The sequence below is a fragment of the Coregonus lavaretus genome, assembly GCF_964263955.1.
Source record: "Coregonus lavaretus genome assembly, chromosome: 10".
Lineage (NCBI taxonomy): Eukaryota > Metazoa > Chordata > Actinopteri > Salmoniformes > Salmonidae > Coregonus > Coregonus lavaretus.
The window spans coordinates 45,795,321-45,822,309 of record NC_139997.1 but is presented as its reverse complement, the minus strand read 5'-3'; the positions used below and the strand labels follow the sequence as shown (position 1 = coordinate 45,822,309).

The window sequence follows — 26,989 nt, the reverse complement described above, 5'->3', positions numbered from 1 at the left end:
CCAAACGAAGAAGAAGAAATTGTGAGAGAACTAGATCAAAGGAGACTAAATGTTGAATAAATTGTGGTGTCGTCAGATAGCCAAGTTGCGGAAGTGCGCGCTCTGACTGCAGAGGATGACAGCTTGAAATGCATTAGCACTTGAAGAAACTGGCGTATGACTTAATTATGAGAGCAGCCGGTATCGACCAGTAAGATGAGTTAGTGTTGGGGATGTGCTAATGAAAAAATATCTGTTCCACTGAACTGACGCCGTTTCGATTTCAGTAGCCTACCTGCGTTGTCCTGAGCGAGACCAATCGGTATTTTCATGCGGCTGGCGCGTTTCTCGAGTTATGGGTGCATTACAGTCATTACCTGATGAACCCGAATACAGAGAATTCACAGAGAAGACGGGCTGTGAGTATTACGTTTGTTTTTCTGTAGCATACGATTATAATTGTTGAGAAGAAGCATATTTATGGGACTATGTAATCCTGCGCTAAAATGTATCATTGTGAAATGAAACTCCCCCACAATACGTATCCCCATTCTCAGTAAGGAGTCTCTTCATAATAAACGTCATCAAGTGTGGTGGTAAGTCTTCTGGGGGCTATTTCCATAGCAGAACAGCATGAGTCCAATTTGTAAGTCGCTCTGGATAAGAGTGTCTGCTAAATGACGTAAATGTATATGTAGTTATATATTGCTGTAGGTTACAGCACTACTGTGAGGATATTTTCCGCTAGTTGGCGCTGATGCTATCCCTCTTGGACATCATCAGCGCGCAAAAAGGCATTGCCAAAACCGGAAAGCTAGCTTAATGTCCACTGTCACGAATGTTGAATAAAATTCAATTTGAACTTACTCTGCTGATTGTCTGTCGGGTTGGTTCTTATATAGGGCGGAATTTGTGACAAAATATCCTCATGAAAGTATAATTAAACCAACTTTTAAAAGCCTGGTAGTGTTTTCAGATGATCCCCTGAAGCATGCGCACACGATGTAAATGCATGCATACTTGCCTAGAGGCCTCCTGTGGGCGTTTGTTTACATAGTTTTGCGCTTGTGCCAAGTGATAAAAATTTCAATGGCGGTACCAGTGTTTGGAAAGTCGGTTTAATAATACTCGAACCCTCAACCTTCTAGCCCGAAGTCCAGCGCGCCATCGACTGTGCCCGAAAAGCACGCTCACATGGCAGTCGATATCAGCGTTTATAAGCCCAGTGTCGTTACAATACTTTATTACTTTCCTGTGGATATTTCTTCTAAAATTCCTACCCACAAAAGGACAACCCGCCCAGACTACTGGTAGAGTAAGTTGAAATTCGATTGTATTCAGCATTCTGGTTTGTGAGGGGACATTTTCCAATCAAATGTATGGCATTAACCTCTGGTTCACAGTCTGATATATCACAGTCTGATGATTGTCAGGCATCTAGTAGGCCTACTGCAGTGTCTTTCCTGATACCCTGCAATGAGATGAGCTACCATGTCCAAATTAAAAGCAGAACAAGGAGAAGACTGTTTGATCAACTATGGAATGTCTTTGTGACTAAAGTCAGATGAAAGAAATTAGACTTGATAATCGTATTAGACCAGATTAATCGCCTATATTTGTTAAAGCTGCAATATGTAACTTTTTGGGCTGCCCGACCAAATTCACATAGAAAGCAAGTATAGTATAGCAAGTATATGTGCGCTATTTCTATGCTTCCTGTAAGGAACTTGTCTGTCGGCCTTGCATTAAAGAACATAATTGGTTAAAGAAAACTTTTATAAATAACAAAGTATACCAGTTTCATTTAAGGACCAAATGATTGACAGCCATCCCATCTAGATTGCAAAATAGTTGGGAAGAGATTTTTGACATACCGATCCCATGGCATAGTGTTTATGAACTGATACGCAAAACGACGCCGGATTCAAAACTTAGAATTGTTCAATTTAAATAATTATATAAAATTCTTGCTACCAATATAATGTTATTTATATGGGGGATACAATCTTCCCAGCTCTGCAGATTTAGCTGCGAAGAGACAGAATCATTAGATCATTTGTTTTAAATTTTTACTGTCCATTTGTAGCTTGTTTTTGGACACGGGTCCAGGAATGGCTAAAGGATTGCAATAATTACCTGGAGCTAACCATGTAGATAGCATTTCTGGGTGATCTGAAAAGTCATAGTCAATCAATCAATAATATAATAATACTTTTGTACTGTTCTGTAGAAACAATGAGAATGGAAAGGTTCAGAACTTTTGTAAAACACCACAGTACAGTTGAAAAATATATGGCAAATAGAAATCCAATATGGATGGTGTTGAATAGAGTTGAAGGATGGGACTTATAACAACAAGATAACTAATAATGTAAGCATACTGTGTCCATAATAAGTATATAGGTAATATGTTGAGAGCTTTTGTGAAAGAGCACAGTTAGAAAGATATGGCATATAGAAGCAAACCGGATGGACATCATGAAAATGATCGGAGAGGTTGAGGGTAGAGGAAGTTCAGGAGTAAAAACAAACAAAATAGAATTATTGTAAAATTGACTGTGTCCATAAAATTTATATTTTTTACATTTTAGTCATTTAGCAGACACTCTTATCCAGAGTGACTTAGTTTGTGAGTGCATACATTTTCATACTGGCCCCCCGTGGGAAACAAACCCACAACCCTGGCGTTGCAAGCGCCATGCTCTACCAACTGAGCTACAGGGGACCACTATATATACAGTGGGGAAAAAAAGTATTTAGTCAGCCACCAATTGTGCAAGTTCTCCCACTTAAAAAGATGAGAGAGGCCTGTAATTTTCATCATAGGTACACGTCAACTATGACAGACAAAATGAGAAGAAAAAAATCCAGAAAATCACATTGTAGGATTTTTAATGAATTTATTTGCAAATTATGGTGGAAAATAAGTATTTGGTCAATAACAAAAGTTTCTCAATACTTTGTTATATACCCTTTGTTGGCAATGATACAGGTCAAACGTTTTCTGTAAGTTTTCACACACTGTTGCTGGTATTTTGGCCCATTCCTCCATGCAGATCTCCTCTAGAGCAGTGATGTTTTGGGGCTGTCGCTGGGCAACACAGACTTTCAACTCCCTCCAAATATTTTCTATGGGGTTGAGATCTGGAGACTGGCTAGGCCACACCAAGACCTTGAAATGCTTCTTACGAAGCCACTCCATCGTTGCCCGGGCGGTGTGTTTGGGATCATTGTCATGCTGAAAGACCCAGCCACGTTTCATCTTCAATGCCCTTGCTGATGGAAGGAGGTTTTCACTCAAAATCTCACGATACATGGCCCCATTCATTCTTTCCTTTACACGGATCAGTCGTCCTGGTCCCTTTGCAGAAAAACAGCCCCAAAGCATGATGTTTCCACCCCCATGCTTCACAGTAGGTATGGTGTTCTTTGGATGCAACTCAGCATTCTTTGTCCTCCAAACACGACGAGTTGAGTTTTTACCAAAAAGTTATATTTTGGTTTCATCTGACCATATGACATTCTCCCAATCCTCTTCTGGATCATCCAAATGCACTCTAGCAAACTTCAGACGGGCCTGGACATGTACTGGCTTAAGCAGGGGGACACGTCTGGCACTGCAGGATTTGAGTCCCTGGCGGCGTAGTGTGTTACTGATGGTAGGCTTTGTTACTTTGGTCCCAGCTCTCTGCAGGTCATTCACTAGTTCCCCCGTGTGGTTCTGGGATTTTTGCTCACCGTTCTTGTGATCATTTTGACGCCACGGGGTGAGATCTTGCGTGGAGCCCCAGATCGAGGGAGATTATCAGTAGTCTTGTATGTCTTCCATTTCCTAATAATTGCTCCCACAGTTGATTTCTTCAAACCAAGCTGCTTACCTATTGCAGATTCAGTCTTCCCAGCCTGGTGCAGGTCTACAATTTTGTTTCTGGTGTCCTTTGACAGACCAAATACTTATTTTCCACCATAATTTGCAAATAAATTCATTAAAAATCCTACAATGTGATTTTCTGGAAAAAAAAATCTCAATTTGTCTGTCATAGTTGACGTGTACCTATGATGAAAATTACAGGCCTCTCATCTTTTTAAGTGGGAGAACTTGCACAATTGGTGGCTGACTAAATACTTTTTTCCCCCACTATGTATATAGTATGTATAAGCTGGAAGTAGAGGCCTAAGCATTGTTGTTCACTAGTTTACTCCAATTAGGGAAGGAGTGATGGGGTTGGAAAGGAATAAAGGGAAATATATTTTTAAAAAGGAAATGTGTATACAGTGAGGGGTAAAAAGTATTTGATCCCCTGCTGATTTTGTACGTTTGCCCACTGACAGACATGATCAGTCTATAATTTTAATGGTAGGTTTATTTGAACAGTGAGAGACAGAATAACATGAAAAAAATCCAGAAAAAACGCATGTCAAAAATGTTATGAATTGATTTGCATTTTAATGAGGGAAATAAGTATTTGACCCCTCTGCAAAACATGACTTAGTACTTGGTGGCAATCACAGAAGTCAGACGTTTCTTGTAGTTGCCACCAGGTTTGCACACATCTCAGGAGGGATTTTGTCACACTCATCTTTGCAGATCTTCTCCAAGTCATTAAGGTTTCGAGGCTGACGTTTGGCAACTCGAACCTTCAGCTCCTTCCACAGATTTTCTATGGGATTAAGGTCTGGAGACTGGCTAAGCCACTCCAGGACCTTAATGTGCTTCTTCTTGAGCCACTCCTTTGTTGCCTTGGCCGTGTGTTTTGGGTCATTGTCATGCTGGAATACCCATCCACGACCCATTTTCAATGCCCTGGCTGAGGGAAGGAGGTTCTCACCCAAGATTTGACGGTACATGGCCCTGTCCATCGTCCCTTTGATGCGGTGAAGTTGTCCTGTCCCCTTAGCAGAAAAACACCCCCAAAGCATAATGTTTCCACCTCCATGTTTGACGGTGGGGATGGTGTTCTTGGGGTCATAGGCAGCATTCCTCCTCCTCCTCCAAACAAGGCGAGTTGAGTTGATGCCAAAGAACTCGATTTTGGTCTCATCTGACCACAACACTTTCACCCAGTTCTCCTCTGAATCATTCAGATGTTCATTGGCAAACTTCAGACCGGCCTGTATATGTGCTTTCTTGAGCAGGGGGACCTTGTGGGCGCTGCAGGATATCAGTCCTTCACGGCGTAGTGTGTTACCAATTGTTTTCTTGGTGACTATGGTCCCAGCTGCCTTGAGATCATTGACAAGATCCTCCCGTGTAGTTCTGGGCTGATTCCTCACCGTTCTCATGATCATTGCAACTCCACGAGGTGAGATCTTGCATGGAGCCCCAGGCGGAGGGAGATTGACAGTTATTTTGTGTTTCTTCCATTTGCAAATAATCGCACCAACTGTTGTCACCTTCTCACCAAGCTGCTTGGCGATGGTCTTGTAGCCCATTCCAGCCTTGTGTAGGTCTACAATCTTGTCCCTGACATCCTTGGAGAGCTCTTTGGTCTTAGCCATGGTGGAGAGTTTGGAATCTGATTGATTGATTGATTGCTGCTGTGGACAGGTGTCTTTTATACAGGTAACAAGGTGAGATTAGGAGCACTCCCTTTAAGAGTGTGCTCCTAATCTCAGCTCGTTACCTGTATAAAAGACACCTGGGAGCCAGAAATCTTTCTGATTGAGAGGGGGTCAAACATTTTCGACATGCGTTTTTCTGAATGTTTTTGTTGTTATTCTGTCTCTCACTGTTCAAATAAACCTACCATTAAAATTATAGACTGAATATTTCTTTGTCAGTGGGCAAACGTACAAAATCAGCAGGGGATCAAATAGTTTTTTCCCCCTCACTGTGTGTGTATATATATATATATATATATATATATATATATATATATATATATATATATATATATATATATATATATATATATATATATATATATATATATATAAATGAATGAATGAGAGAAATAAAACATATGGAGGATTGGAAGTGATGCAGACAATTACATTGATGGAAGTTACAATCTATCTGCAATATTAAAGCTGATCTACCCCCTAAAAAAAAAAAATTAGCCTATTAGCTATACAATTGTAATGTTATAGGCCTACCCCTGAAAGGTGGGAAATAATATGAGAAATGATTCACACCGACACATAGCATCAGGGACTGTTCAGTCTGTTGTAATGATGAATTTCATAAATTCTTTACATTGATAGGCTCTCTTTTCTCAAATTACATAGTGTTCACATTTGTATTCCTAGGCATTACTAATCGATTGTGTTATCACATAATTATTAGAATATTACTAATGATTCTGTATAAATATAAGTGATCTATTGGTTAAAAAAAAGGTGGGTAAATAGTCAACTATAAACTCCAGTGGGCGATCGAGATGACGAACAACCAATGGCATTTTTAGAACTGTATTATTTGCATTTTGGGAAGATGCCTATAGGGAAGATGGGCCGTGTGGAGATGTTCATATTAAAACATATCTTTCAATATGAACAACCCCAAGTTTGGGAACCACCACTATAACCTCGCTCTCTCCTCTGATTCCTCCTGCATGCATTGCAGCCTGACTCCGCCTCACCACTGAGTGCCACATTGCTGTCTCTCAGTAGCCTACTCTCTGTAAAGCAAAGCTTTTATGAGAACTTAGTAGCCTATTTTTTGCTGCTGCTGAGGTAGGTTCTGTTTTAACGTTAGCTTCTTCACCGAGTCGTGGCTGTTTCACCGAGTCGTGACTGAACGACGACATGGATAACACAGCTGGCGGGATATACGCTACATCGGCAGGATAGAACGGCTGACTCCGGTAAGACAAGCGGTGGCGGTCTGTGTATATTTGTAAACAACAGCTGGTGCATAACATCTAATACTAAGGAAGTCTCGAGGTTTTGCTCACCTGAGGTAGAGTATCTCATGATAAGCTGTAGACCACACTATTTACCAAGGGAGTTTTCTTCTATATTTTTCGTAGCTGTCTATTTACCACCACAAACCGATGCTGGCACAAAGATTGCACTCAATGAGCTGTATATGGCCATAAGCAAACAGGAAAACGCTCATCCAGAGGCAGCACTCCTAGTGGCCGGGGACTTTAATGCAGGGAAATTTAAATCCGTTCTACCTAGTTTCTACCAGCATGTTAAATGTGCAACCAGAGGGGAAAAAAACACTAGACCACCTTTACTCCACACACAGAGACAAGCTCTCCATGCCCTCCATTTGGCAAATCAACCATAATTATATCCTCCTGATTCCTGCTTATAAGCAAAAACTAAAGCAGGAAGCACCAGTGACTCGGTTAATAAGGAAGTGGTCAAATGACGCTGATGCTAAGCTACAGGACTGTTTTGCTAGCACAGACTGGAATATGTTCCGTGATTCTTCCGATGGCATTGAGGAGTACACCATATCAGCACTGGCTTCAACAATAAGTGCATCGATGACGTCGTCCCCACAATGACCGTACGTACATACCCCAACCAGAAGCCATGAATTACAGGCAACATCCGCACTGAGCTAAAGGGTAGAGCTGCCGCTTTCAAGGAGCGGGACTCTAACTCGGACGCTTCTAATTAATCCTGCTATACCCTCTGACGAACCATCAAACAGGCAAAGAGTCAATACAGGACTAAGATTGAATCGTACTACACCGGCTCCGATGCTTGTCGGATGTGGCAGGGCTTGCAAACTATTACAGACTACAAAGGGAAGCACAGCCGTGAGCTGCCCAGTGACACGAGCCTACCAGATGAGCTAAATCACTTCTATGCTCGCTTAGAGATAAGCAACACTGAAGCATGCATGAGAGCATAATCTGTTCCGGATGACTATGTGATCACGCTCTCCGTAGCCGATGTGAGTAAGACTTTTAAGCAGGTCAACATTCACAAGGCCGCAGGGCTGACCAACTGGCAAGTGTCTTCACTGACATTTTCAACATGTCCCTGACTGAGTCTGTAATACCAACATGTTTCAAGCAGACCACCATAGTCTCTGTGCCCAAGAACACTGATAACCTGCCTAAATTACTACCGACCCGTAGCACTCACGTCGCCATGAAGTGCTTTGAAAGGCAGGTCATGGCTTACATCAACACCTTTATCCCAGAAACCCTAGACCCGCTCCAATTTGCATACCGCCCCAACAGATCCACAGATGATGCAATCTCTATTGCACTCCACTTTGCCCTTTCCCACCAGGACAAGAAGAACACCTACTTGAGAATGCTATTCATTGACTACAGCTCAGTGTTCAACACCATAGTGCCCTCAAAGCTCATCACTAAGCTAAGGACCCTGGGAATAAATACCTCCCTCTGCAACTGGATCCTGGACTTCATGACGGGCCGCCCCCAGGTGGTAAGGGTAGGTAAAAACACATCTAACACGCTGATCCTCAACACGGGGGCCCATCAGGGGTGCGTGCTCAGTCCCCTCCTGTACTCCCTGTTCACCCATGACTGCATGGCCAGGCACGACTCCAACACCATCATTAAGTTTGCAGATGACACAACGGTGGTAGGCCTGATCACTGACAACAATGAGACAGCCTATAGGGAGGCGGTCAGAGACCTGGCAGTGTCGTGCCAGGATAACAACCTCTCCCTCAATGGGATCAAGACAAAGGAGATGATTGTGGACTATAGGGAAAAAAAGAGGACTGGGCACGCCCCCATTCTCATTGACGGAGCTGTAGTGGAACAGGTTGAGAGCTTCAAGTTCCTTGGTGTCCACATCACCAACAAACTAACATGGTCCAAGCACACCAAGACAGTCGTGACGAGGGCACGACAAAGCCTATTCCCCCTCAGGAGACTGAAAAGATTTGGCATAGGTCCTCAGATCCTCAAAAAGTTATACAGCTGCACCATCAAGAGCATCCTGACTGGTTGCATCACTGCCTGGTATGGCAACTGCTCGGATTCCGACCGCAAGGCACTACAGAGGGTAGTTCGTACGGCCCAGTACTTCACTGGGGCCAAGCTTCCTGCCACCCAGGACCTCTATACCAGGCGGTGTCAGAGGAAGGCCCTAGTCATAGACTGTTCTCTCTGCTACCGCACGGCAAGTGGTACCGGAGCACCAAGTCTAGGTCCAAAAGGCTTCTTAACAGCTTCTACCCCCAAGCCAAAAGACTCCTGAACAGCTAATCATGGCTACCCGAACTATTTGCATTGTCCTCCCCCACCCCATCCCCTCTTTTACGCTGCTGCTTCTCTGTTTGTTTATGCATAGTCACTTTAACTCTACCCACATACATATTACCTCAATTACCTTGACTAACCGGTGCCCCCGCACATTGACTCTGTACCAGTACCCCCTGTATATAGCCTCCCTACTGTTATTTGATTTTACTGCTGCTCTTTAATTATTTTTTATTTTTATTTTTTACTTAACACTTTTTTTCTTAACTGCATTGTTGGCTAAGGGCTTGTAAGTAAGCATTTCACTGTAAGGTCTACACCTGTTGTATTTGGCGCATGTGGCAAATAAAATGTGATTTGATTTTACTTCATGCTTCTTGGTGGAAAAGTAATACTAGCCAAAGCCCTTCAACGTTACTGCAACATACACTATATATACAAAACTATGTGGACACCCCTTCAAATTAGTGAATTCGGCTATTTCAGCCACATCCGTTGCTGACAAGGTGTATAAAATCGAGCACACAGCCATGCAATCTCCATAGACAAACATTGGCAGTAGAATGGACTTGCTGAACACCTCAGTGACTTTCAACGCGGCACCATCATAGGATATAATAATATAATATATAATATAATAATATGCCATTTAGCAGACGCTTTTATCCAAAGCGACTTACAGTCATGCGTGCATACATTTTTTTGTGTATGGGTGGTCCCGGGGATCGAACCCACTACCTTGGCGTTACAAGCGCCGTGCTCTACCAGCTGAGCTACAGAGGATGCCACCTTTCCAACAAGTCTGTTTGTTAATTTTCTGCCCTGCTAGAGCTGCCCTGGTCAACTGTAAGTGCTGTTATTGTGAAGTGGAAACGTCTAGGAGCAACCATGGCTCAGCCGCGAATTGGTAGGCCACAGAAGATCGCAGTGCTGAAAAACGTAGCACGTAAAAATCGTCTGTCCTCGGTTGCAACACTCACTACTGAGTTCCAAACTGCCTCTGAAAGAAACGTCAGCACAATAACTGTTCGTCGGGAGCTTCCTGAAATGGGTTTCCATGGCCGAGCAACCGCACACAAGCCTAAGATCACCATACACAATGCCAAGCATCGGCTGGCGTGGTGTAAAGCTTGCCGCCATTGGACTCTGGAGCAGCGGAAATGCGTTCTCTGGAGTGATGAATCACGCTTCACCATCTGGCAGTCCGACGGACAAATCTGGGTTTGGCGGATGCCAGGAGAACGCTACCTGCCCGAATGCATAGTGCCAACTGTAAAGTTTGGTGGTGGAGGAATAATGGTCTAGGTCTGTTTTTCATTGTTTGGGCTAGGCCCTTTAGTTCCAGTGAAGGGAAATCTTAACGCTACAGCATACAATGACATTCTAGACAATTCTGTGCTTTCTACTTTTCCTGTTTCAGCATGACAATGCCCCCCGTGCACAAAGCGAGGTACATACAGAAATGGTTTGTTTAAGATCGGTGTGGAAGAACTTGACTGGCCTGCACAGAGCCCTGACCTCAACCCCATCGAACACCTTTGGGATGAATTGGAACGCCGACTGCGAGCCAGGCCTAATCGCCCGACCTCTCTAATGATCTTGAAGCTGAATTGAAGCGAGTCCCCGCAGCAATGTTCCAACATCTATTGGAAAGCCTTCCCAGAAGAGTGGAGGCTGTTATAGCAGCAAAGGGGGGACCAACTCCATATTAATGCCCATGATTTTGGAATGAGATGTTCGACGAGCAGGTGTCCACATACTTTTGGTCATGTAATGTAGGTATAGGGTCAAATAAATTGTCCGTAGAGCTCCAAGACAGGATTGTGTCGAGGCACAGATCTGGGGAAGGGTACCAAAACATTTCTGCAGAATTGAAGGTCCCCAATAACACAGTGGCCTCCATCATTCTTAAATGGAAGAAGTTTGGAACCACCAAGACCCTTCCTAGAGCTGGCTGCCCGGCCAAACTGAGCAATCAGTGGAGAAGGGCCTTGGTTAAGGAGGTGACCAAGAACCCGATGGTCACTCTGACAGTCCTCCAGAGTTCCTCTGTGGAGATGGGAGAATCTTCCAGAAGGACAACCATCCCTGCAGCACTCCACAAATCAGGCCTTTATGGTAGTGGCCAGACAGAAGCAACTCCTCAGTAAAAGGCACATGACAGCCCGCTTGGAGTTTGCCAAAAGACACCTAAAGGACTCAGACCATGAGAAACAAGATTCTCTGTTCTGATTAAACCAAGATTGAAGTCTTTGGCCTGAATGACAAGTGTCACGTCCGGAGGAAACCTGGCACCATCCCTAACGGTGAAGCATGGTCGTGGCAGCATCATGCTGTAGGGATGGTTTTCAGTGGCAGGGACTGGGAGACTAGTCAGGATCGAGGGAAAGATGAACGGAGTACTGCCAGGTCACTGACGACCTCCCTGTCTCATCGTCGCCGGTGATCAGGCCTACCACCATCGTGTCATCAGCAAACTTGATGATGGTGTTGGAGCATTCGTGGGTGAACATGGAGTACAGGAGGGGACTAAGCTTACACCTCTGTAGGTTAAGCGTGGCGGAGGTGATGTTGCCTACCCTCACCACCTGGGATCAGCCGTCAGGAAGTCCAGGATCCAGTTGCGGAGAGTTGTTCAGTCCCAGGGTCCTAAACTTGGTGAAGAGCTTGGAATGGACAATGGTGTTGAACGCTGAGCTGAACATTATTCTCACATAGGTATTCCTCTTTTCTAGGTGGGTGAGGGCAGTGTGGAGTGCAATTGACATTGTCGTCTATGTGCAGAATCCATAGAGTTGGATAGCCATTGAGGGGTATCTTGTCTGAAAGCTATGTTTCAGAAAAGCAGAGAATATTGCAGTTACGAGAGTCCCATTTGTAGCAAATCCGCAATCGGAGGTAATCCATTTTATAGAAAGGAGGGAAGAGGTGGCCGGTTTTCCCTTTGCCTTAATCTCGCCAGGACTCCCCCTCTCTTGCCTCTGTAATGCCGGCATTTCTTTTTGGATACCCCGAAAATTGGGTCTGAATTACAGAAAGAGCCCAGGGCAGATGAGTCGAAGTTGAAGCCGGAATTGAGGTATCTGCTGATCTGATGTTCAAAAGTTCTTGTCAGTTTTAAGAAATGATAGCGGATACATTTCATGTAAATAAATTTAAAAATAAACGCCAAAAGAATCACAAAATAGCAAAGTTGGGTCAGAGCTCGCAAAACAGCGTCCCAATCAATTTGCTGCCTGTTCTTAGTAAACTGATGGAGAGAATTGTGTTTGACCAAATACTATGCTGTTTTCAGAGAACAAGTTAACTACTGACTTTCAGCATACATATAGAGAAGAGCACTCAACTTGTACTGCACTGACTCCGATGACAGATGATTGGTTAAAATAAATGGGTAATAAAATAGTTGAAGCTGAATTGTTAGATTTCTTCTAGATCTCTTCTAGTTTTTATGAGAAATTTTACTGCAACCTCCCGAGTGGCGCAGTGGTCTAAGGCACTGCATCGCAGTGCTAACTGTGCCACTAGAGATCCTGGTTCGAATCCAGGCTCTGTCGTAGCCGGCCACGACCGGGAGACCCATGGGGCGGCGCACAATTGGCCCAGCGTCGTCCAGGGTAGGGGAGGGAATGGCCGGCAGGGTTGTGGGTTCGATTCCCATGGGGGGCCAGTATGAAAAAAATAAAAAATATAATAATGTATGCACTCACTAACTGTAAGTCGCTCTGGATAAGAGCGTCTGCTAAATGACTTAAATGTAAAATGTGATGAAGATTCCAGATTGTCTGCATAATCAAATGATATTCAGCTCAGACACCCATACATACCCCACAAGACATGCCACTAGGGGTCTCTTCACAGTCCCCAAGTCTGGAACTCCCTTCCAACTCAAGCAAACAGCCAAATTACCTTTAAAAAAAAAAAAGATTTGAATAACATCTCATGGAACGGCGGAGACTGTGAGGGGACAAACACACACACAGACACACTCTAACACACAATTTTAGATGTATTACCCCAGGAAGTGTAGCTGCTGCTTCTACAAAAGCTAATGGGGATCCAAATAACAAACAGTGTAGGCTTGACTGAGCCATCATGAATAATAGATTAGATACTTTGTGTATAGCTTCAGAAAAACATGCAAGCAATGAGGCCATGAACAGACTGGTTTTCTTCACCATCTCTATTGTCTGAAATCCCCACCCTCAGTGAGTTTCCTCATACCACTGGTAATCCAATATTAGCTCTTCACATACTGGTTTGCCCATACAATACCCCCAGGAATGGATTACAGGCGGCTGGTCGCACCATAATTGGGGAGGACGGACTCATAGTAATTCTAGAACGGAATAAATGGAATGGTAAATAACTCATTCAACATATGGTTTCCATGCGTTTGATACCATTCCATTCACTCTGTTCCAGCCATTATTATGAGCTGTCCTTCCCTCAACAGCCTCTTGTGGAACGTATTGTTTTCACACACTGAAAAACACTCGCACTCACTCACACAAACGCTCTCTTAATTCAAATATTGTGGCGATTGTTAGACATCAGTCCTTGTTTGAATGCATTTGAATACTTTGAGCTCATCCTTGTTGTTCAGAGATGTTTTTCTCCCTCTCAGACTACATGTAATACACAGTTTAATACACATTTATTACTATGTCTTTCTCTAAACTACAATGAGAGAATGCAAAGTGAAATCGTTTTTACATCTGAATATACAAATCCACTGGCATCAACTAAAGATAGATGCTGAATAAACATTCAGCCCTACTCTCTGCTTATATTGTGTGTGTATATACTATGTTAGTCCTGAGGATGACAAATTAGGAAAACTGAATGATAAATTAGAGATAAGAACAGGACACAAACATAAATTGTAGTTGGCAAAGGTTAAAAAACAATTGTGTTCTGTTTAACATCATTACTAAAAATATATATATATTTTAACTAAATATCACAATAAAAAACATCATTACTCTGCAGTCCGTCATGGTTTCCTGCCCATTCAGTGTTAACTGATATGCTGCCTGGCATTTTGCTAATTGGAGGCCTCTTGAAGATGCACATGAGTTCTCATTCATCCATCTAGGTCTCTAACCTGCTGTGGTAGGCTGGCAGGATGTCCCTCTCTGTCTTGGACTCACGACAGTCCTTTTTTTGTTCCTCAGTTTCCTTCGAGCAGATTGGAATCCTGCACAAAAGATTCAAGCAGTTGAGCCACAATGAAGACACGCTGAGGTAGGACTCCCTAATAATTTTTGGCATTCATAAACTCTGTAAATGCCCACCCTAACACACACACTTTATTTTTTACTTGTGCTCTTACTTTGGGGACACACATGGGTGTAATCCTGGCATAATGAATTTCTGGTGAAGTGGTTCTTCCCATTTCTTTTTAATTCCCACGGGGGGCCAGTATGAAAAATGTATGCACTCACTAATTGTAAGTCGCTCTGGATAAGAGTGTCTGCGATATACCTAAAATGTCAAAAAAATTAACTAGCCTAACAGGTTTTGGTTTGGCTTTTGTTTAGCAACGTGTTATAATTGACCAGCTTCCTGGTGCACACCTTTTAATTATCTCCTTGTCTTTTCACTTGTAGGAGAGCTGACATCGACACAATTCCAGATCTGGCATGCAATCCAATCCGCACCCAAATTATAGAGGCCTTCTTTGACAAAAGGTAGGTTATCGTGTTCCTGTTAAGTACAAGACTAAGGGCTAAATTTTAACAAAGCCAACGCAAAGTAAATCTTTGCGCACTCGCAGTTGAGTGGTGGGTGTGTCAGAAATATTTGAGCTATTTTGACAGCGGGAATAATGGGCGTAACACCTGGCGTAAAGAGGCAGGCTTTCTCTGAATTAATATAAGTTGTCGGTGTGACAAGGGCTTGACCACTCACTGGCCAATGAAAACTTGCTCCGAAGCTTTTTATGTGGTTGCTTCAAGTTGTAATAAGATTAGTCTACCTTCACCATTGATATGGCAAAGAAGAATTGTAAAGGCAATAGTTGATTCTGCACCACGGACAGCGATAGGAATTCCAGCAATTTGACATTCAGGTCCAACAGATGGCAGTGGAAGATGCATTTTCTTTGTACAAAAATAATAAATGAAAAACAATAAGCAGACTTTTTAACAAAATAGCCATATTTCATTCAATGGGCATCGTGCATAATGAGTCCAAAGTTTCACAGGAGCTGGATATAAATAATATCCGTAGCCTATAATGAGACTTTAGGGTTTTAAGACACATTTTGGGGTTTTTAGACACAAATGCAGGGCTCAACATTAAAGCTTGTCCAGTAAATAAAAATGTTCGACAAGAAGAATGTAGATTTTTAAGTTGTCTGAATGGACGAGTAAAAAAAAGAAGAAAAGGGTATTGACTGTTTTGCTGCTCCCAAAAGTGCTATTTTAATATAACATTGGTGATAAGCTATTCTACTGATTAGGCTACGCTGTGCTTCCGCTGGCAAAATCCATGCCATAACCAACTGCCTTACCACTAAGACCAGCTTTTGGTTGGTCTTAAATATCCCCACTTGCGCTGCCTGAAATTGGCACTTTGGCGCACGTTTTTAAGGACATACCTCCGATATTTCCACCCCTCACACCTCAGCGCGAGCATGGTGATATAAGACACGTCAATTACCAATCCTGGCACAAGGGTTGGAAAATACCAGCGCGCCGGCTTTAACAAATCGAAATTGCTAGCGAGCGTGTGTTTGACAATTGGGCTGGCTTAACACCAGTCGAAAATAGAACCGTGAAAGTTAACTGCTCTCAAGATTCCCCTAGCTATAACCTACCTACAGTGAGGGAAAAAAGTATTTGATCCCCTGCTGATTTTGTACGTTTGCCCACTGACAAAGAAATGATCAGTCTATCATTTTAATGGTAGGTTTATTTGAACAGTGAGAGACAGAATAACAACAAAAAAATCCAGAAAAACGCATGTAAATTTTTTTATAAATTTATTTGCATTTTAATGAGGGAAATAAGTATTTGACCCCTCTGCAAAACATGACTTAGTACTTGGTGGCAAAACCCTTGTTGGCAATCACAGAGGTCAGACGTTTCTTGTAGTTGGCCACCAGGTTGGATTTTGTCCCACTCCTCTTTGCAGATATTCTCCAAGTCATTAAGGTTTCGAGGCTGACGTTTGGCAACTCGAACCTTCAGCTCCCTCCACAGATTTTCTATGGGATTAAGGTCTGGAGACTGGCTAGGCCACTCCAGGACCTTAATGTGCTTCTTCTTGAGCCACTCCTTTGTTGCCTTGGCCGTGTGTTTTGGGTCATTGTCATGCTGGAATTCCCATCCACGACCCATTTTCAATGCCCTGGCTGAGAGAAGGAGGTTCTCATGACGGTGGGGATGGTGTTCTTGGGGTCATAGGCAGCATTCCTCCTACTCCAAACACGGTGAGTTGAGTTGATGCCAAAGAGCTCGATTTTGGTCTCATCTGACCACAACACTTTCACCCAGTTCTCCTCTGAATCATTCAGATGTTCATTGGCAAACTTCAGACGAGCCTGTATATGTGCTTTCTTGAGCAGGGGGACCTTGCGGGCGTTGCAGGATTGTGTGTTACCAATTGTTTTCTTGGTGACTATGGTCCCAGCTGCCTTGAGATCATTTACAAGATCCTCCCGTGTAGTTCTGGGCTGATTCCTCACCGTTCTCATGATCATTGCAACTCCACGAGGTGAGATCTTGCATGGAGCCCCAGGCCGAGGGAGATTGACAGTTCTTTTGTGTTTCTTCCATTTGCGAATAATGGCACCAACTGTTGTCACCTTCTCACCAAGCTGCTTGGCGATGGTCTTGTAGCCCATTCCAGCCTTGTGTAGGTCTACAATCTTGGCCCTGACACCCTTGGATAGCTCTTTGGTCTTAGCCATGGTGGAGAGTTTGGAATCTGATTGATTGATTGCTTCTGTGGACAGGTGTCTTTTATACAGGTAACAAGGTGAGATTAGGAGCACTCCCTTTAAGAGTGTGCTCCTAATCTCAGCTCGTTACCTGTATAAAAGACACCTGGGAGCCAGAAATCTTTCTGATTGAGAGGGGGTCAAATACTTATTTCCCTCATTAAAATTCCCTAGATGTTAGCCCCTACCCCCTAGATGTTAGCCCCTACCCCCTAGATGTTAGCCCCTACCCCCTAGATGTTAGCCCCTACCCCCTAGATGCTAGCCCCTACCCCCTAGATGTTAGCCCCTACCCCCTAGATGTTAGCCCCTACCCCCTAGATGTTAGCCCCTACCCCCTAGATGTTAGCCCCTACCCCCTAGATGTTAGCCCCTACCCCCTAGATGTTAGCCCCTACCCCCTAGATGTTAGCCCCTACCCCCTAGATGCTAGCCCCTACCCCCTAGATGTTAGCCCCTACCCCCTAGATGTTAGCCCCTACCCCCTAGATGTTAGCCCCTACCCCCTAGATGCTAGCCCCTACCCCCTAGATGTTAGCCCCTACCCCCTAGATGTTAGCCCCTACCCCCTAGATGTTAGCCCCTACCCCCTAGATGTTAGCCCCTACCCCCTAGATGCTAGCCCCTACCCCCTAGATGTTAGCCCCTACCCCCTAGATGCTAGCCCCTACCCCCTAGATGTTAGCCCCTACCCCCTAGATGTTAGCCCCTACCCCCTAGATGTTAGCCCCTACCCCCTAGATGCTAGCCCCTACCCCCTAGATGTTAGCCCCTACCCCCTAGATGCTAGCCCCTACCCCCTAGATGTTAGCCCCTACCCCCTAGATGTTAGCCCCTACCCCCTAGATGTTAGCCCCTACCCCCTAGATGTTAGCCCCTACCCCCTAGATGTTAGCCCCTACCCCCTAGATGTTAGCCCCTACCCCCTAGATGTTAGCCCCTACCCCCTAGATGTTAGCCCCTACCCCCTAGATGTTAGCCCCTACCCCCTAGATGTTAGCCCCTACCCCCTAGATGTTAGCCCCTACCCCCTAGCACTTGTGTAGACCGGAAAGGATTGAATTTTACGTTTCTTTCCAAAACTGTATATAACCATTTTCAGAAATCTTGGTAAATTAGCTTTTATTGTTTAAATAATTCATGAAAAAGATTGGTGTGTTTTTTCACTATCTAATCATGGCATAGGGTTGCTCATTGACAGGCATGTATTTGTTTTGAATCTATCACTTGATGGTTTCATTTCAGAGAGACAAATAATCATGTTGTTTCTGCAAAACGCTATACACTCAGTATACAAAACATTAACAACACCTGCTCTTTCCATGACATAGATTGACCAGGTGAAAGCTAGGATCCCTTATTGATGTTACTTGCTAAATCCACTTCAATCAGTTTAGATGAAGGGGAGGAGACAGGTTAAAAAATATATTTTTAAGCCTTGAGACAATTGATACATGGATTGTGTATCTGTGCCATTCAGAGGGTGAATGGGAAAGACAAAACATGTAAGTGCCTTTGAACTGGGTATGGTAGTAGTACTGGTTTGTATCAAAAACTGCAACGTTGCTGGGTTTTTCACGCTCAATAGTTTCCCGTGTGTATCAAGAATGGTCCACCACCCAAAATACATCAAGCCAACTTGACACAGCTGTGGGAAGCATTGGAGTCAACATGGGCCAGCATCCCTGTGGAATGCTTTGCGGGGGGGCAGTTCAATGTTAGGAAAATCTTGTTCCAAAATCATGAGCATTAATATGGAGTTGGTCCCCCCTTTTCTGCTATAACAGCCTCCAGTCTTCTGGGAAGGCTTTCCACTAGATGTTGGAACATTGCTGCGGGGACTTGCTTCCATTCAGCCACGAGCATTAGTGAGGTCGGGCATTGATGTTGGGCGATAAAGCCTGGCTCACAGTCGGTATTCCAATTAATCTAAAAAGTGTTAGATGTGGATGAGGTCAGGGCTCTGTGCAGGCCAGTCAAGTTCTTCCACACCAATCTCGACAAACCATTTCTGTATGGACCTCGCTTTGTGCACGGGGGTCATTGTCATGCTGAAACAGGAAAGGGCCTTCCCCAAACTGTTGCCACAAAGTTGGAAGCACAGAATCGTCTAGAATGTCATTGTATGCTGTAGCGTTTTGATTTTCCTTTACTGGAACTAAGGGGCCTAGCCCGAACCATGAAAAACAGCCACAGACCATTATGCCTCCTCCACCAAACTTTACAGTTGGCACTATGCATTCGGGGAGGTAGCGCTCTCCTGGCATCCGCCAAACCCAGATTCGTCCGTCGGACTGCCAGATGGTGAAGTGTGATTCATCACTCCAGAGAATGCATTTCCACTGCTTCAGAATCCGAGCTTTACACCACTCCAGCCGACGCTTGGCATTGCGCATGGTGATCTTAGGCTTGTGTGTGGCTGCTCGGCCATGGAAACCCATTTCAGGAAGCTCCCGACGAACAGTTCTTGTGTTGACATTGCTTCCAGGGGCAGTTTAGAACTCTGTAGTGAGCGTTGCAACCGAGGACAGACAATTTTTACGCGCTGCACGCTTCAGCACTCGGCGGTCCCGTTCTGTGATCTTGTGTGGCCTAACACTTTGTGGCTGAGCCGTTGTTGCTCCTAGACGTTTCCACTTCACAATAACAGCTCTCACAGTTGACCGGGGCAGCTCTAGCAGGGCAGAAATTTGACGAACTGGAAAGGAGGCATCCTATGACGGTGCCACGTTGAAAGTCACTGAGCTCTTCAGTAAGGCCATTAACTGCCAATGTTTGGCTATGGAGATTACATGGCTGTGTGCTCGATTTTACAAACCTGTCAGCAACGGGTGTGACTGAAATAGCCGAATCCACTAATTTGAAGGGGTGTCCACATACTTTTGTATATAGTGTATATCTGCCGCACTCTGAGAAATAAATAGTACTGCTAGGTTTTACACAGTCGAATGTAACAATAACTACATTTTAAATAAAGAACTGTACAAATGATAGATTTGTGACATCAATATAAAAAAATATAAAAAATACAGTAATATGAGAACTGTATGTAAAACCTTTACATTTGACATTTTAGTCATTTAGCAGATGCTCTTATCGAGAGGGACTTAGTTAGTTAGTGCATTCATCTTAAGATAACTAGGTGAGACAACCACATATCACAGTCAAATATACAGTATACGAACATTCCATTCCAGCTAAACAATCGATATACACTACCGGTCAAAGGTTTTAGAACAACTACTCATTCAAGGGTTTTTCTTTATTTTTACTATTTTCTACATTGTAGAATAATAGTGAAGACATCAAAACTATTAAATAACACATATGGAATCATGTAGTATCCAAAAAAGTGTTAAACAAATCAAAATATATTTTATATTTGAGATTCTTCAAATAGCCACCCTTTGCCTTGATGACGGCTTTGCACACTCTTGGCATTCTCTCAACCAGCTTCACCTGGAATGCTTGTCCAACAGTCTTGAAGGAGTTCCCACATATGCTGAGCACTTTGTTGGCTGCTTTTCCTTCATTCTGCGGTCCGACTCATCCCAAACCATCTCAATTGGGTTGTGGTCGGGGGATTGTGGAGGCTAGGTCATCTGATGCAGCACTCCATCACTCTCCTTCTTGGTAAAATAGCCCTTACACAGCCTGGAGGTGTGTTGGGTCATTGTCCTGTTGAAAAACAAATGATAGTCCCACTAAGCCCAAACCAGATGGGATGGCGTATCGCTGCAGAATGCTGTGGTAGCCATGCTGGTTAAGTGTGCCTTGAATTCTAAATAAATCACAGACAGTGTCACCAGCAAAGCACCCCCACCCCATAACACCACCTCCTCCATGCTTTACGGTGGGAAATACACATGCGGAGATCATCCGTTCACCACTTGATGCGACTGCACTTGAAGAAACTTTCAAAGTTCTTGGAATTTTCCGTGTTGACTGACCTTCATGTCTTAAAGTAATGATGGACCGTTGATTCTCTTTGCTTATTTGAGCTGTTCTTGCCATAATATGGACTTTGTATTTTACCAAATAGGGCTATCTTCTGTATACCCCCTACCTTGTCACAACACAACTGATTGGCTCATACGCATTAAGAAGGAAAGAAATTCCACAAATTAACTTTTAACAAGGCACACGTGTTATGCATTCCAAGTGACTACCTCATGAAGCTGGTTGAGAGAATGCCAAGAGTGTGCAAAGCTGTCATCAAGGCAAAGGGTGGCTATTTGAAGAATCTCAAATATAAATATAATATTTGTTTAACACTTTTTTGGTTACTACATGATTCCAAATGTGTACAATGTAGAAAATAGTAAAAATAAAGAAAAACCCTTGAATGAGCAGGTGTTCTAAAACTTTTGACCGGTAGTGTATAGCATTTTGAAAAAAATAACATTTTAATGCATACCTAAATCTATGAATTAAAATCTGAGAACAGTTATATTTCTCACACACACATGAATGTAGCCATAAGCAATCATTTCTAGTGAAAAAACACGTGAAAAATTGAATGTAGTGTTTTGGAAATAAACTCTTCATATGTATAACCTGTATGACAATAATCCAACCTCCGCTATCAATAGACGAGGTGGAGCTACTACCATATTGCATACAGTATCCATTTCAGTATCCATGACGTGCCTAGGACGTAGGCCTATGCGTTGTGTCTAGAATGAGCAATGGTTGGTTACTTTCTAATGAGCAAAACAGAAAATCTGCAGTGACCTCATCTGTCCACATGATGGAGATATTTATGTTCCTTGCTCTTATATCTCTATAGAAACTTCCATCAGAATGGTGACGGGACAGTCCAAGAGATCGGCTTTGAGGAGTTCCTTGTGGTCATGTCCCACTTCAGACCACCAGCACTGAACATGACAGAGGAACAGAGAGAGAACATCAGAAGGGAGAAACTCCGCTGTGAGTGCCGTTATTAAAATGTTACTGTGTGGCTGGTGTTAAGATAGATGTATTGCATTACAGTATAGTATCACTGCCAAATGTAACAATGTGCTGTAATGGATACCCAACATTAATAATATACAAATTATTTATTGTGTGTCCCTTTCGGGAAATTTGTCTTGCATCTCAACAAACAACAGCACAGCATCATCAATAGGTGCATAAATACATATGTAAATCACAAGCAATAGCTACAGCTGACAACACATGTGGATACAGTTCCTTGTTAGTTCCTTATTAGCTTGTGTACTTTCTACAATGACATTCAGAACACTGTATACTGTTTGATGTGTACTATGGCTCACACTGTGACTGGAATCCATACATTAATCAATTATCTGTAAACTTTCTGCTGGGATAGCAGGTACGCATACAACAGGTCTATATCCCATATACAGAATTAGTCTGCAAATGCATTACAGTGATGCCTCATGACACATGCAGACCTTTGGTAAGCAAATATTTGTAAAGACAGACAGAAAAGAGTTCAAGTTGAACATTTTCTTATTTTCTTCCCAGTCCTGTTTAACATGCACGACACAGACAACGATGGAACAATCACTCTGGAGGAGTACCGACATGTAAGCCACTGCCCAAACCTACCTTTCAAAATACTCAAATAATTTATCTGCCTATCACTTTGTATTGTAACCATGACTGCCTTGCCTCTGTATGTACTGTAGGTAGTGGAGGAGCTGCTGTCTCGGAGTGGAGCCCTGGGAAAGGAAACGGCTAAAGGAATAGCAGATGCTGCCATGCTGGAGGTAGCCAGTATCTCCATGGGTCACATGGTACAGCTGCTTTTTGACAACATCTTGTAAAATAGTTTTAGATCTGGAATCAGCTGCTATATGACATCCAACTATTATAATAGTTTTTTCAATACTATATTCAATAATCTCATTCTTCATTCTCAGGAACCAGATGAGTTTTACGAGGGGATCACTTTTGAACATTTTCTAAAGGTTTGTTATAAAACATATTATTTTGTGTCTAATAAAACATTTATTTTGTTGGTTAAAGTCATGGCTATAGCGTTTTCTTTTTAAAAGGTTTTTACTATAAAAGTAATAAAGTATAGATGATTTAAGTGAGCTTGCTGGAGAGCCCGTTAAATCATCTCTGTTCTTTTAAAGGCATAATCTGCGCTTCTAACATCCATTTTCGACTTTTAAATTAACGATATATGCCCATTGATTATTGAAGATTACAGTGTCTTGCGAAAGTATTCACCCCCCTTGGTATTTTTCCTATTTTGTTGCCTTACAACCTGGAATTAAAATTGATTTTTGGGGGGTTTGTATCATTTGATTTACACAACATGCCTACCACTTTGAAGATAACAAATCTTTTTTATTGTGAAACAAACAAGAAATAAGACAAAAAAACAGAACTTGAGCGTGCATAACTATTCACCCCCCCCCAAAGTCATTACTTTGTAGAGCCAACTTTTGCAGCAATTACAGCTGCAAGTCTCTTGGGGTATGTTTCTATAAGCTTGGCACATCTAGCCACTGGGATTGTTGCCCATTCTTCAAGGCAAAACTGCTCCAGCTCCTTCAAGTTGGATGGGTTCCGCTGGTGTACAGCAATCTTTAAGTCATACCACAGATTCTCAATTGGATTGAGGTCTGGGCTTTGACTAGGCCATTCCAAGACATTTAAGTGTTTCCCCTTAAACCACTCGAGTGTTGCTTTAGCAGTATGCTTAGGGTCATTGTCCTGCTGGAAGGTGAACCTCCATCCCAGTCTCAAATCTCTGGAAGACTGAAACAGGTTTCCCTGAAGAATTTCCCTGTATTTAGCGCCATCCATCATTCCTTCAATTCTGACCAGTTTCCCAGTCCCTGCCGATGAAAAACATCACCACAGCATGATGCTGCCACCACCATGCTTCACTGTGGGGATGGTGTTCTCGTGGTGATAAGAGGTGTTGGGTTTGCGCCAGACATAGTGTTTTCCTTGATGGCCAAAAGCTCAATTGTAGTCTCATCTGACCAGAGTACCTTCTTCCATATGTTTGGGGAGTCTCCCACATGGATTTTGGCGAACACCAAACGTGTTTGCTTATCTTTTTCTTAATCAATGGCTTTTTTCTGGCCACTCTTCTGTAAAGCCCAGCTCTGTGGAGTGTACGGCTTAAAGTGGTCCTATCCTCCTTCAGGATTATCTTTGGTCTCTTTGTTGCCTCTCTGATTAATGCCCTCCTTGCCTGATCTGTGGGTTTTGGTGGGCGGCCCTCTCTTGGCAAGTTTGTTGTGGTGCCATATTCTTTCCATTTTTTAATAATGGATTTAATGGTGCACGGTGGGATGTTCAAAGTTTCTGATATTTTTTTTATAACCCAATCTGTACTGTACTGCAATCTAACTAATTATGTGACTTCTGAAGGTAATTGGTTGCACCAGATCATATTTAGGGGCTTCATAGCAAAGGGGGTGAATACATATGCACCACCACTTTTCCGTAATTTATTTTTTAGAATTTTTTGAAACAAGTTATTTTTTAAATTTCACTTCACCAATTTTGACTATTTTAATTACAGTTTGTAATGCAACAAAATAGAAAAAACGCCAAGGGGATGAATACTTTTGCAAGGCACTGTATAAACTGGGTGGTTGGAGCCCTGAATGCTGATTGGCTGACAGCCGTGGTATATCAGACCGTATACCATGGGTATGACAAAACTGTTATTTTTACTGCTCTAAATACGCTGGTAACCAGTTTATAATAGTAATAAGGCACCTCGGGGTTTGTGGTATATTGGCTATATACCACGGCTAAGGGCTGTTCTTAAGCACGATGCAATGCCATATACCACACCCCCTCAGGCCTTATTGCTTAAATATAACTTATAAATGCCTCATGACCTTAGTTCAACTGTCATACCCCATTAGAACCCAAAATATAAGCTTGTTTTACAAACACTGTCTAGCTTCATAACATGGTTAAGACTATCATTTTAATTTCTGGTGGATGGTCAGTCATTGCATCTAATTTCTAAAGTGGTTACATTTCTCCAGGCGTATCTCTCAAACAGCAGATTGCCCCTTTAACACATAAACAATAGCAGCACAATTGTTCTTGTTATTAAAGCACACAATAGTTGAAAGTATCATCAGAGTTTAGTAACTAAGTACTATACTGGTAGTAAAACAACATTTTATTTTCAGATACTGAAAGATATCGAGATCGAGACGAGAATGAACATTCGCTTTTTGAATATGGACACGACGACCCTGTGCAAGTGAGGATCTTCCACTTTTTTTTATTACTATGACGCACAAGCACTCTTTTATGGTCTTTTTATTTAGTGGCCAGTTAGGGCGTACTTTATGTACCCTGACAAACTATTAGAAAGCTCTGTTTATAGTTTTGTTTTGGGTTGTTATGAACTTTTAATTAGGTGACGGTTTAAGCTTCTACTATCTAGTAACCTCGAACACTCACTGTTATGTTTTTACAAATTAATTGAATTAAAAATATGTGCAACTATGCAAATATACACAGGTTAGCAGTAGGTATGTTATGAATTTAGCATGCCTGTATCTATCACTCCATATTTAATGCAAGAGTATTCACAATGCACTAAATGCCATGAATCAATAATGAATTCAATAGTAATGCAACAATCCAGTAATAACAATGCAATAAACCAGTAATAAAGCGATAGCCAATTATGCAGCTCCATGATTAAAGTGAATGCAATTTACCTCCTAGTGTATATATATATATATATATATATATATATATATATATATATATATATATATATATATATATATATATATATATATATATATATATATATATATATATATATATATATATATATATATATATATATATATATATATATATGCATGCCACTGTGTGGAATAAGCTGCAAACATTTGCACAAGGAAAATCAAGAGCACATGTCTTTTATACCATCATGCACACCTAAACTGTTTTGCTGCCACTACCATCAGTTTGGAATCAAAACAGGTTATAATTTCCATGTGCATTAAAAAGTCAATGACCAATAGAAACAAAGTACTTATTTCCTAAGTTTAACTGACCAGCCTAGCAGTATAGTATAATGCACATATCCTATGGCAAGACCCTCCTCATATTGAGATAGTAGTTTCAAGTAAAATGTGCGTCAGACTTGTGCAAGGGTTTTAAAAATCAAGCCCATGTAAACAAGCATTTGTTAACTGTTAGAAATGGGAACAATGATACGCATGGAGAGTTCAGATTCAACTTGTCTGTGCTGCCCTCTAGAGACCAAAGAATGTGAAATCTATCTCATTCCCACATTAATCATCTCTATACTACCAATTTGATTTATGTATTTTTTTAAATTCATAATATGCTTTGTACAATTGTGTGACTTCCATCAAGATCAATATTTGATTATTGTTCTTCATCTACACTTAAATTACAAAATCACAGGAGGTTGGTGGCACCTTAATTGGGGAGAACGGGCTCGTTCTAATGACTGGAGTGGACCTCAGTTATTGCTGATGCTCCAGATACTCAACTAGTCTCAAGAAGGCCAGTTTTATTGCTTTTTTAAATCAGCACAACAGTTTTCAGCTGTGCTAACATAATTGCAAAAGGTTTTTCTAATGATCAATTAGCGTTTTAAATGATAAACTTGGATTAGCAAACACAACGTGCCATTGGAACACAGGACTGATGGTTGCTGATAATGGGCCTCTGTACGCCTATGTAGATATTCCATTACAAATCAGCCGTTTCCAGCTACAGTAGACATTTACAACATTAACATTACACTGTATTTCTGATCAATTTTATGTTATTTTAATGGACAAAAAAATTGCTTTTCTTTCGAATACAAGGACATTTCTAAGTAACCCCAAACTTGAACGGCAGTGTATATATCATTTTTTTTGTTGGACCTTGTGTGCATTTGACCAATAAAGTGATCTTAATCAAAGTG

The 26,989-nt window shown here is 42.2% G+C and overlaps 1 protein-coding gene across 1 annotated transcript; it reads left to right on the top strand.

Moving 5' to 3' along the window:
• Positions 1-65: 65 nt before the first annotated feature.
• Positions 66-26,989, top strand: LOC311135670 (calcineurin B homologous protein 3-like). The gene is made up of 9 exons (XM_084169693.1): positions 66-398; positions 14,300-14,369; positions 14,735-14,815; positions 21,860-21,999; positions 22,561-22,622; positions 22,725-22,832; positions 22,959-23,006; positions 25,215-25,288; positions 26,479-26,989. The coding sequence occupies exons 1-9, from the start codon at positions 335-337 to the stop codon at positions 26,495-26,497; spliced, it is 666 nt and encodes a 221-aa protein (XP_084025819.1). The 5' UTR covers positions 66-334; the 3' UTR covers positions 26,498-26,989.